Source organism: Mustela erminea, chromosome 6, assembly GCF_009829155.1.
Source record: "Mustela erminea isolate mMusErm1 chromosome 6, mMusErm1.Pri, whole genome shotgun sequence".
In the NCBI taxonomy this organism is placed as follows: domain Eukaryota; kingdom Metazoa; phylum Chordata; class Mammalia; order Carnivora; family Mustelidae; genus Mustela; species Mustela erminea.
This window is the reverse complement of record NC_045619.1, coordinates 91,321,633-91,334,065: the sequence shown is the minus strand read 5'-3', so window position 1 is coordinate 91,334,065 and position 12,433 is coordinate 91,321,633. Positions and strand designations below refer to the sequence as shown.

The following is a 12,433-nucleotide window of genomic DNA, read 5'->3' as shown; positions in this document are numbered from 1 at the left end:
CCTTACTACTGTTTTTTGCCCAATCTGCTTGAAACAATAAAGAAGGTTATATGAAAAACTCCAAAGTCCTGGCCAGTGTCTAACTTTAACAGAAGTAAATCTGAGAGTGATTCCTATACATCTGGTTAGTTGAGAAGTGAGCACATAACACATGATGATGTTTGAATACCTCTTGGAGTCACACAAACTGACTATTCACATTTGAATCACATATTTATTTTCTGCTGCTGCTTCTAATAAGTCTACAACAGCTATACTTGGTGTCAGTTCAATGTATCATCTTATAAACATCATTGAAAAAAAATCTTATCTCCGTAAGTTGCTTTTGAATCAACAATTCTGCTCTCCCCAAATTTTCTATCTGCAGACATGCTTCCCATAGAGATGATTTAAAGAAAAACTAACAATGGTTTTTGGCAAGATAATCCCAGTATTAAAGTTTACATGTGTGTTAGTTGTTAAACAAACAATGAGTACTTACTGCATAGTTTACCCTGTGTCAGCTTATCTAGACCATCTTCTTGGAAGTGTGTTTATGACATTTTTATTGTAAAAAAAGACATTTTGATTGGCTATATTTTCTTAAAGATTCATTTGAATGTGTTAACAGTCCAATTTTTTCTTCATGTTTTCACCACAGAAATTTTACTTCAAAGGTACACATTTAACATTGTAATATTTACCTTTGGCTGTATTTTCTTTCTACTTTCAGAATAGAATATCTGTGTGATATACTATGATGCTTCCTGGGATATCCTTGTGACAAGAAGTATTTTTCTCCAGGTTGCAAGCTGAAGTCTGGGATTGTAATGTCTTATTCAGTACTTTCTTCTAGATTTCTTTAATAATAAAAGTTCTAACACACTCTAACTGCTACTATTTTGTATTCTCTAGATCCTGAGAACTTTTCCCCCTCTTTCTGCTTCAAAGGATTCTCCTTAAGAGCAGATTCTTGATACTAAAATTCTAAACTGAACTTCAATTGTTTCTTTTAAAACACATTTGGGTATGATATATCGCTCCTTGGATGTGTTGCATAACAATGTGTTGGATTCAGAATTTATTACAAAGAAGTAAGGGAATGTTAGAAGTATGTTTATAGAGTTGAAGAACCATATCCCTGGTTTTTTTGTTTGTTTGTTTTTGACTAGTCTTATTTCAGTTTGAAACAGCATCAACCACCTCCTTACAAATGACATTTAGCAATATCAGGTTTAAGAGGTTTTAGCCATTTCTTAATTAAACTTACACACATTTTTGCTTAAATTTCATCTACATAGTAATTGTCTCCTCTGTCCTAGTAACCATTTGTACACCAACGCATCTGACTATTACAACATTTAAACTACTCTAGCCAAGGTCACCACTAGCCTCCCTTTTGTTTCACTCATTAAACAAAATTCAGTTTTCACTTAACTCAAACTCTGTGGCATATGAGACTATAAACTGCTAATTTACTCTTTACAGCTTTATTCCCACTATTTCACATTTCCTTGAACTTCTTCCTACTGCTTTGTCTATTTTTTTTCATTCTCTTTCATGTTTTTTTTCCCCCTAATCCCTGTGGTTGTTCATTCATCTGAAATCTCTTTTCTAGAAAATCCTTTCTTTTACTCTCTCTTATAAATGAGGTGATTCTTGTAAGTAAGGTGATTTCAAATAGGCTGGTAATCACCAAATTTATATTGCCAGGGAAAAATACATCTTTACATGGTTCTGATTTCAACATTCAGCTTATTCTGGACATCTAGATCTGACTTAGAGGCGTTGAGTTTACACTCGTCCTTTTTCCTTTTGGAGTGTCTTTAAGCAATTTGCTTAATGTGCAAAATTCAGGTAAAATAATGTTTACATTTTAGGTTTATACTGAGAAATTTAGATAATATACATAAAATATATACAGCTGCATTTGGAATACGGTAAACACTCATTATTATTAACTACACTTAGTATCCTTATTTTATTATCTTATTCTTATTGAGAGTCCTGTAGATGTGCATATTTCAAGATTTAAATATGTCTCTCAGATTTGTATATCCTTTCTTGTCAATCTTAGTCTCATACAAGGACATTCTTTATTGTTCCTTTTTCTTTTCTCCCATTTTCAGTTTAACACTTGGTCTTGACATTTTGGTTCTCTTCTTGTTTCTTTTACTCTCTCAAAATACTAATTTTACTCTGGGTGTCTTTATTTCATAGCTAAAATATTGCAAAAGCATATTAACATACACTTTAACATATGTCTTTGCTTCTCCCTTAAATATTTTAAAAATCAATGCAATCAGAATAATTTTTTAAAAATGCCCAGATATGATTAATTCTCCCTTATGTTTTGTGAAAAAAATGTTTCTGAACTGTTATTAACTGACATTCATCCGATACTAGATGTTTCCTTAAAACTCTTGTTCCATCTCTCAGTTACATGAAAGTTAATTCATTTTGGCTTTCCATAATTGAGAAGAGTAGAAGGAATATATTTATGGATTTTAAGTTTCAAATGCATCAAGCATTTAGATTAATGGAATATTTTCAGGCAATAAATATTTCTTTCAGAGTAGTGACTAAGGAAAAGTCTTTTCATTTTTAGAGAATTTATGAAATTTGTTTAGCAGGGGATAAGGAAGTTGGGGAATAGTTAGAAAATTTGATGGTTCTGCATGAGATCTCTATGTTTGGGGCCGTTTGCTATCTTCCAGTGATACAGAGCCAGAATAACAGAAGGAAAGGACATGAGATGCACTTCTGCAGGTTTTTTTTTTTTTTTTTTCCTTGTAGAGACCTAAGGAGGAAAATAATAGGAAGTAATTAGTTGCTCTTTGAACACAGGCTAAAAGGGCTTTAGAAAGTCACATAGTTTTTCCATTTTCAAGACTGGTATAGAATTAGAAGAAGGTTGTTCTCATGCCTAATAGTGACAAGGAAACTAAAATGGAACATTTGATACTTCATTCATTTTCCTGAGTTGTAATTTGCTGCAGAAATACTAAAAGTGTCTTAAAGCTTATACAGAGAACCACTAGACAATAAGAGTAATACAGGAAGGGAAACAAGAGGTTGATCCCAAAGTAGTGGAGACAAAATAGGTATTTGAGGACCTGAAAAGATGATGCATATTTTGGTAATGCCAACTCTGAGGGATGCTGATATTTCTTTACCTCTTAATATCAGAAGTGTGCAAATGTAACAGAATTAAGGTGAAGCTGGGTTGAGGGTGGCAATAGATATATGGTAATGATTCATAAGAATGTGATAGAGAGATAGATGGTGGAATTAGGTAGAGAGGGAAGACACTGATACTAAGTTGAATTAAAAAATAAACTTTTATGCATTGTTTTCAGAGTTTGTAAATGGAATTTTGTAACCCAAGCAGTAATTTTAATCCTTTCCATCACTCCCTTTTGCCTTCATTATAAAATTTAAGTTTCTTTAGTGAGCATATGGAGATCTTTCTAGTATTTCCAGTATTAATTTATACAGTTGAAAGAATTTCTTGGTCTAGTCTCCTAGTATACTTACACTGGCTACTATCTTACCATCCTAGTATGCATATACCACTATGATAAATAATGGAAAATTACTCAGGCTTAAAAAAGAATGAAATATTTCCATCTGCAGCAGCATGGATGGATCTGTAGGATATAATGCTAAATGAAATAAGTCAGTCATGGAAAGACAAATACCATATGATTTCACTCATCTGTGGAATTTAAGAAACAACAAATGAACGAACAGAGAAAAAAAGAGACAAACAAGAAAACAGATTGTTAAATAGAGGGGCTAGACTGGTGGTAACTAGAGGGGAGATCAGTGGAGCCTGGGTGAACTAGATAAAGGGATTAAGAGTATATATTTACCTTGATGAACACTGAGTACCATATCGAATTGTTGAATCATTATGTTGTACACCTGAAACTAATATAACACTTAATTATAGTACAATAAAAAGAAAGATAGTATTTCATAGTGACAAAGAGTACATTCTACAAAGTTGGTTTACAATCTACAAAGCTGGTCTACAATCTAGAAAGCTGGTTTCACATCTCCTCATTCAATTTTGTTCAGTTATTTACTAGCAGTTCCCATAAAAGGACACGCTTAAAATTATCTGTGGAAATTCCTATATGCTGATCCTTTTCTCTTTAGTGATTTTTATACTTGTACCCTCTTCCCTCCCTATCCCTCTTTCAAAGTTTTGGTTTAGGTATACATATCACTAGGAATCTATGCATAATCCTTTAAGTTAGAAGTAGCTTTCCTCTTAATATTTCCACTGTAGTGTATGACTATTTTTTATTATCATTATTATTATTTTTTATTATGTTATGTTAGTCACCACATAGTACGTCATTAGCTTTTGATGTATGAATATTCTTATGATAGCTCTTATGACCAACTTGTCAATGTTGACAAATTTTATTTTGAACATTATTGAGAGAAAGAGAGAGTGAGAGAATGAGAGATCAGGCATGTGTGTGGGCATGAAGGGAGGGGTAAAAGGAAAGGGAGAGAGAATCTCAAGCAGGCTCCATGCTCAGCTAGAGTTGAGGAGGGACTAAAACACATCACACTGAGATCATGGCCTGAGCCAAATCAAGGGTAGAAGACTTAACTGACTGAGCAAGCCAGGCACCCCTTTCCTGAATTTTTTATAAATCTTGTGAATTTTGGTGCCTCTGATAACCTGTTCAATGCTCTGTAAAGAAATACTAAGGACTGAGTTCATTGACACTATAATTTTGAACATGAGGCAATAGGTATGTCAGATTTCTTTCTCAACTATCATTAGGTTATTAATTATATTGACAGTGATTTCCTTTTGTAAATGAAGAGTCTGTGTCCTTTTTTCCCCCTCCAGTCCAAGAAAGAAAAGGTTATCTTTTGGAAAAATTGATTAGTTTTTTTATATGAATGATTTCACTAATTTCTAGCAGTCTGGACCCAACAAGAAACATAGAAGGGCTTTTCTAAAGTCTGGTCAATTGAAGAATGTTAATTCTATCAAGAGAGTAACAAAAAACAATGTCAGAGTCCTATAGATAGGAAATTACCTTGGATTGTAGGCATATCTGCAGAAAAGTAGCACTAATCTATGGTCAGGGGGAGAAATAATTAACTGATAACTAGGCACCTTTTTAAACAGGATCATATAGGAATTGAACCCTCTGAACCAAACTGAGAAAATTCCTTAAAGCTCTCAGTGCTTCCTTGTGGCATTCTGTCCCAGATTCTTGGCAGTCAGTCCCAGATTCCCAAAGTCTCCTTTCTTTCTGATCACCAACACTTATCTTTTGTGATCCTGGGATATTAAGTGAATGTCTTGGTAAACCACTCTAATTCAGGTGTATTTTCAGTTTAGTGCAGTTCAAGGAGTATTTGTGTTTATAATTAGCTCATTGTTCACTAACAACAACATTGCTAATAATGTGGTACTCTGATGAAGGCACAGGTGCATCTTGGTATAAATATATATTGATTGGTAAGTGTGATGTTGTGGGCCAGGTCATTTCTGTTTGTTCCTCCTATTTCTATGAATTAATTCCAAACATATTTATTGAGAACCTATGATATGTTTGGTATTGGTATAGATACTAAATATGTATGGAGTGAACAGGTAGTGCATGAACAATGCATCTTGGAACACTGAAAAAATAAAATTAAATTAAAAAAATAAACGACATGTGTAGCCTGATTAAAAAAAAAAAGAGTGAACAGGTATTGACCCATCTCCACTGATGTGTGTATCAAATATCTCCAGTGAATCAAATCCCTTAAAATTTAATTTTTCTACAAGGAAATAACATTTTAAATAACTACTTGCTTATTCAGAGGTATCCAAGTTAATTTATAGCCATCTCATATTTGAATAGATCAGTCTGATATTTTATAGAGACCAAGGAACTAGAATGTTGAATGAAGAAAGAAACTGAAATTACCAAATAAGAATTACTTACTCTTATGGGAGGTAGTCATGGCTCTAGGTGACTGTGTAATTGTGATGGTTCTCATGATGAAACTGGAAGTGTACGTGGAGTCAAATATGTGTACAAATGCTCCACTCACAGACATATACACAGTCACAGACTTTTTTTTTTTTTTTTTTTTTTTTTTTTTTTACTGCAGATAGTGTTCTCTGAGTTGCCAACAAAGTCTCCTTAAAGATTCTATTCCACTTGAAACCTAGGAAAAAATTTCTTATATAGAAAACCTGAAAAAAAATCCCTGTCGTTTATTTTAAATGATGAGCAATCTAATATGATTTTTAGATTTTGACAGATGATTTCTCACTTCCTTGGGCAAAGATAGACTTTTGCACAGTGAAGTTACATGAGTATTTTGTTACCTTGGACTGTTATGGATGTTAAGGAGCTCTCTATATGGGTAAAGAAAGGGTCCTCTGTGACTGAAGTTTGAAAATGACTAATGATTCTAATAGGCACTGCATTTTGGCAAAATATATAATAGAGGCAGCAGTGGGAATTATGTCCTTGGAGACAATAAGTTGCAACAATTTTATTAGATGCATTGTAAGGGCAAAACAATAATTTTCTGATAAAAAGATATTTCTGGCTCCTCTTCAACCCAGAGATAACAAAACATGAACAAATGACAACAAAATTGCTTTGTCTGTATTTTCAGTGGAAAAATTTGCAAATATACTTGAAAATAGTATACAATCTATTTCTGAGTGGTAACTATAAATACTTTTCTTTGATAAAAATATGGATTTACATCACAATTTTTTGGTGCATTAGACTCTTTTTATGGACAAGCCATTATTTGGTAAAGCTTCCCATATTTAACCATTATAACATTATATATTATTTTATATTAATATCATCTATTTCTTTACTATAAATTATCAGAAGAGGAATTTCTGAAGCAAAGACCAATTTTATAGATATATGTGTATATAAATATAATTAATTATATGTAATAATTAATTATTATTTTTTGTACTGTTGAGTGATTCATTGGTTGCATATAACACCTAGTGCTCATCACAATGTAAGTGTATTGCCATGTGTAATGCCACATAATATTCACAGAAGCATTTGGGTTCCTTGCCATTGTTGGGATTGTGAAGGAATTCCACCCTTATTCTTTCCTTGATTTCTGAGTCAGTTAGAGAAAGTAGGCAAGTAAATGGATATTAAAATTCCAGTTTTATTATAAATAGAAGTATTGAAAAGATGGCTTTGAACATTGCAATAAGAAATTCTCAAGTTAGTCATATCTATCAGATAGACAGGACTAGATCCAAATCTACCCCACCAACCAGGGATATATCTTTTATTGAATGACTTCAGGCAGTTTTAAATCTAGCTGTAGAAAAGACAACATAAGAGAGGAAAGGGAACAATAGATCTAGTATACCCAGATGCTTGTTCAAAATCTACCTGTCATGGGTATAGAGTTTTAGTTTGGGAAGATGGAAAAAGTAGTGTAGCTGTATAGTGGTGATGGCTGGACAACAATGTAAATATACTTAATACAACTGAGCTGTATGTATTCTTAAAAAATTTTAAATCGTAAATTCTATGATATACACTTTTTCCCACAATAAAAAGAAATGGGGGGGGGAAGAAGAGATAAAATCAAAACCAAAAAACCCAAACTCAACACACACAAAACAGACAAAATAAATAAAAAAAATTAAAAAAAGAAGATATGAACAGACACTTCTCCAATGAAGACATACAAATGGCTATCAGACACATGAAAAAATGTTCATCATCACTAGCCCTCAGGGAGATTCAAATTAAAACCACATTGAGATATCACCTTACACCAGTTTGAATGGCCAAAATTAGCAAGACAGGAAACAACATGTGTTGGAGAGGATGTGGAGAAAGGGGAACTCTCTTCCACAGTTGGTGGGAATGCAAGTTGGTGCAGCCACTTTGGAGAACAGTGTGGAGATTCCTCAATAAATTAAAAATAGAGCTTCCCTATGACCCTGCAATTGCACTCCTGGGTATTTACCCCAAAGATACAGATGTAGTGAAAAGAAGGGCCATATGTACCCCAATGTTCATAGCAGCAATGGCCATGGTCGCCAAACTGTGAAAAGAACCAAGATGCCCTTCAATGGATGAATGGATAAGGAAGATGTGGTCCATATACACTATGGAGTATTATGCCTCCATCAGAAAGGATGAATATCCAGCTTTTGTATCAATATGGACGGGACTGGAAGAGATTATGTTGAGTGAAATAAGTCAAGCAGAGAGAGTCAATTATCATATGATTTCACTTATTTGTGGAGCATAACAAATAGCATGGAGGACAAGGGGAGTTAGAGAGGAGAAGGGATTTGGGGGAAATTGGAAGGGGAGATGAACCATGAGAGACTATGGACTCTGAAAAACAATCTGAGGGTTTTGAAGGGGTGGGGGGTGGGAGGTTGGGGGAACCAGATGGTGGGTATTAGGGAGGGTCCGGATTGCATGGAGCACTGGGTGTGGTGCAAAAACAATGAATACTGTTACGCTGAAAAGAAATAAAAAGTTAAAAAAGAGAGAATAAACTAGACTAAACTAAATAAAAAAAAATTAAAAAATAGAAAAGCAAAAGAAAAACATGGGTATATGTATCAAAAAGTTCAGGTTAAAAGGTTATTATGGAATTTGATGTACTGGACATCTCACTGTGATGTTAAATGGGTTAAAAAATTATATATATATATATGTATATGTATATATATATTTTATATATATATATATATATATATATATATATATATATATATATAAAATAACCAGAATAGTGGGAATGAATTAAAAATAAAAATTGTATCTATGAAGTAGTGGTGGTTGTTCTTTTGTCATCTTTTTTTTTTTTCCTTTTTCTTTCCTGGTTGGTTTTCTGGGGGAGGGGCCTGCCACGTGGGTTTTCAGGCAATGTTGCCTGAGTTATGTCCTCCTGCCCCCCCTCAAGGTGGTGGGCTCTGAGGAAACCGGTTTTTCAGGCTTTTGTTCTCTGGAGGTTTTTATGTTTGTTTGTTCTTCTTTTTTTTTTCTCTTGCCTTGACAGCTTTTGATGGTCTTTGGAGGTTTAGAGGAAAGCAAACTGCACCCCGACCTCCCTCTCAGAGAAAGCCTCAGTCTGTTCCCCTCTAGATGTTGCGGAACACATAAGTTCCCCCTCAGCCATTGGCAGAACATGTTCGGAGTCATGGTCCCTGGGGACGCAGAACTCTTGCTTGTACCCAAAATCACAACAGCAGCTGCTGTCTGGGCAGCTCCTGACCTCCAGAGCGGTTCCAAGCAATGATTGCACACTGAGATTTTCCTGCTGGTCCAGGCTAGGAGTGCCTGGTCTTTCCGGGTTCTAGAGCACTGGTGTGGAAACTGCAAAAAGGCTATGCTTCTGCTGGTTGGTGAGGCTCCCAGCCCCTCACAGGACCCCACACGCTCTCAGGAGTGCTGGCGGCTCAGGGACCAAGACCTGGTTTCTCCGCTCCACTCTCTCTGGCTCAGCGCCAGGGGTGGCTGTCCTGGGTCCAGGGACTTAAGCCCCTGTCCCTAACCACCACAATTCCCACAATTTCCCCCCATGATCCTTTGCTCTTTTTGAGTGCTTTCAACCAGACTCCAAGTTAATGCTGGTCCCCAGACGCAGGGCACTCTCATATTGGGGTATTAATTTCCAGTGGGTCACCTCTGGTGGCTCCCTCCCCTTTTGTTTATCTTCCGATATCAGTCAGCCTTTCCCACGCCACTTTACCTGCCCACTGGTGTCTTCCACCCCCATAGAGATCCAGATGTGTATAATTCTGATCTCAGGCTGATTTCATGGGTGATCAGATTTCTTTGGTAGGTAATCAGCTCACTTTAGGGTACAGGTTGAAAGGCTGCCTCCTACTTCCCCGCCATCTTGTCTCCCCCAATTTTTTCATAATTTTTTAAATAAAATATTTACATCTCATGAAATGAACAAATCTTAAGTGTCCAATTTGATGAGTTTTGACAAGTATAAGCCATTGTCAAGATCAATCATTAATTGTGGTTTCTACTTTGAGTTATGGATTAGCTTTGGTATGATTTCATTAAAATTAATCAACAGATATTTTCAAGAATATCGACCAGAGAAATGTATGGCAACTGTAGACATAGACAAGAACAAATACCACTGACACATATGGAAGATAATCTTGAGCAAATAGCTTAATTATAGCTATGCTATAAACCAGCTGGCATATACAATAGGAGAATTATAGAGTTGTGGCATCTATGTATCTTAAGAGCTGACACTTAGAGTGACCCTAGCTCTGGAGAAAATAAAACATAATTCTATATTAAAGAAGTCATTTGAATTATTGAAAAATTGATATTTGATATCATTTACCATGGAAAACGTACAGAATTAAAAACTAACAAAATTCCTCATATACTCCCATTTAGTCAATAGATCTGTTGACATGTTTACAAGATTAAAAATTTATGTTTTTTAAAAAGATTGTGTGAGAAATAAACTACATGTGTATTAAATCACATTTTATCTTCTACTGAAATTTTAAAAATTTATCCAACATTAATACTAAAAATCACACAAATGAAATGCATGATTCATTAAAAAAAAAACTATTTTTTTTACCATGTTGACAATTGACATTTTAAAAAACAAGATTATAAAATATTTCTTCACATTACCCTTTTTAAAGTGTAAGGTCTCTTGGAACATCTAAGGTGTATTTAATAATGATAAAACTCAATTTATCTAAAAATTTATGGAACGTGGCTTCTAATAAAACATGGTACATTTATTTATTTATTTTTATTTTTTTATTTACTATTATTTATTAGAAATACGATGAAATAAATATACTAGCCCTTTCTTTTTTTTTTTTTTTTTTTACATTTATTTTAAGTATTTAACAAACATACTTCTACAAGCACCTGTATTGTATAATACAATCTCTACCTTTCATTTTATTCTACAACATGTCTAGGAAAAAAACTTGTAATTTCATATTTCTTACATAGAAATATTTCACTTTGAAGAACAGAAAATTAAAGTTAGAATATATAGATTGAAAATAGTTTCTAAGCTCGAGTAAGCTGAAGTGATCCAAATAAATATTAAAGATCAATTCTTTTTTTTTTAGATCGCTTTTTACACTGGAAGGGTCAAGATATTTTTATTCACTGTTCTTTTTATGTTTTTATGTTACTTATTTCAACAGGCAGTATTATTTATCCGAAGCAGAAAATATTTTACTAAACACATCTCTGAAGGCTTGTTTAACTTGCTGGTTTCTCAGAGTATAAATGAATGGATTCAACATAGGGGCAACTGAAGTATTGAGCACCGCTACTCCTTTGCTTGAAGCCACTCTTTCATTTGCAGATGGCTTTATGTACATGAATATACAACTACCATAAGTGATGGATACAACAATCATGTGAGAAGAGCAGGTCGAAAAGGCTTTTTTCTTTTGCTGAACTGAAGGGAATTTTAGAATTGTCTTGATGATATAAGAGTAAGAAAGGATTACTAATAACAACGTGACAATGATGATCATCACAGCTAAGGAAAAAGCAATCAGTTCTAGTAAATGTGTGTCTGAGCAAGAAAGTTGCAGAACAGGAGAAATGTCACAAATGAAATGATCAATGATATTGGAAGCACAGAAATCCAGGTTCAGAATCAAAAATAATGGAGGGAAAATGGCCAGGAATCCAGTTGCCCAGGAACTGAGTACAATCTGATGACAAATTCTGTTGCTCATGATGGATGTATAATGCAAAGGTTTGCAGATGGCAACATAACGGTCATAGGACATGGCTGTCAGAAGGAAAAATTCTGTAACCCCCAAGAATATGTAAAAAAACAACTGAGATATACAGCCATTATAGGAAATGGCCTTTTCTCTGGTTACAATGGTGATTAGGAACCTGGGGATGCAAACACTTGTGAAGGAAATTTCCAGGAAAGAGAAGTTACGGAGGAAAAAATACATTGGGATCTTGAGATGAGAATCAAGTAGAGTAAGGGCAATGATGGTTAAGTTTCCCATCATACTCAGCATGTAATTTAGAAATAGAAATAAGAAAATTATGATCTGTAACAGAGAATTATCTGTCAGTCCCAGAAGGATAAACTCTATCTGTTTTGTATGGTTCTTCATTTCTCTTTTGTGATTTCAAACAAATTCTAGAAATAAAAGGTACAATGATAAGAAACTATATGAGTAACTTTATATCCAGGAAATGATACATAAAAGGATCCATATTCACATATATACCCATTTATGAGAAGATATTCCATGAGGTTGAAGATATGATCTAGGACCATGCAACAGACACTATTTTTAAAAAGCACAATAGAAGTCAACTCAGTTTTAAAAATTGACTTGCAAAATCTGTAATAGTATATTTTTCACTGTTACTTACAAACTTCCAGCTCAATTGTAACTCATTCCAATTTTTTC

At 34.1% G+C, this 12,433-nt stretch overlaps 1 protein-coding gene across 1 annotated transcript; it reads right to left on the bottom strand.

Moving 5' to 3' along the window:
• Window positions 1–11,191: 11,191 nt before the first annotated feature.
• LOC116592482 (olfactory receptor 6C70-like) lies at window positions 11,192–12,130 on the bottom strand. Its single transcript, XM_032345671.1, has one exon. It carries the CDS (start codon window positions 12,128–12,130, stop codon window positions 11,192–11,194), a length of 939 nt encoding a protein of 312 aa, XP_032201562.1.
• Between the last annotated feature and the right edge of the window lie 303 nt (window positions 12,131–12,433).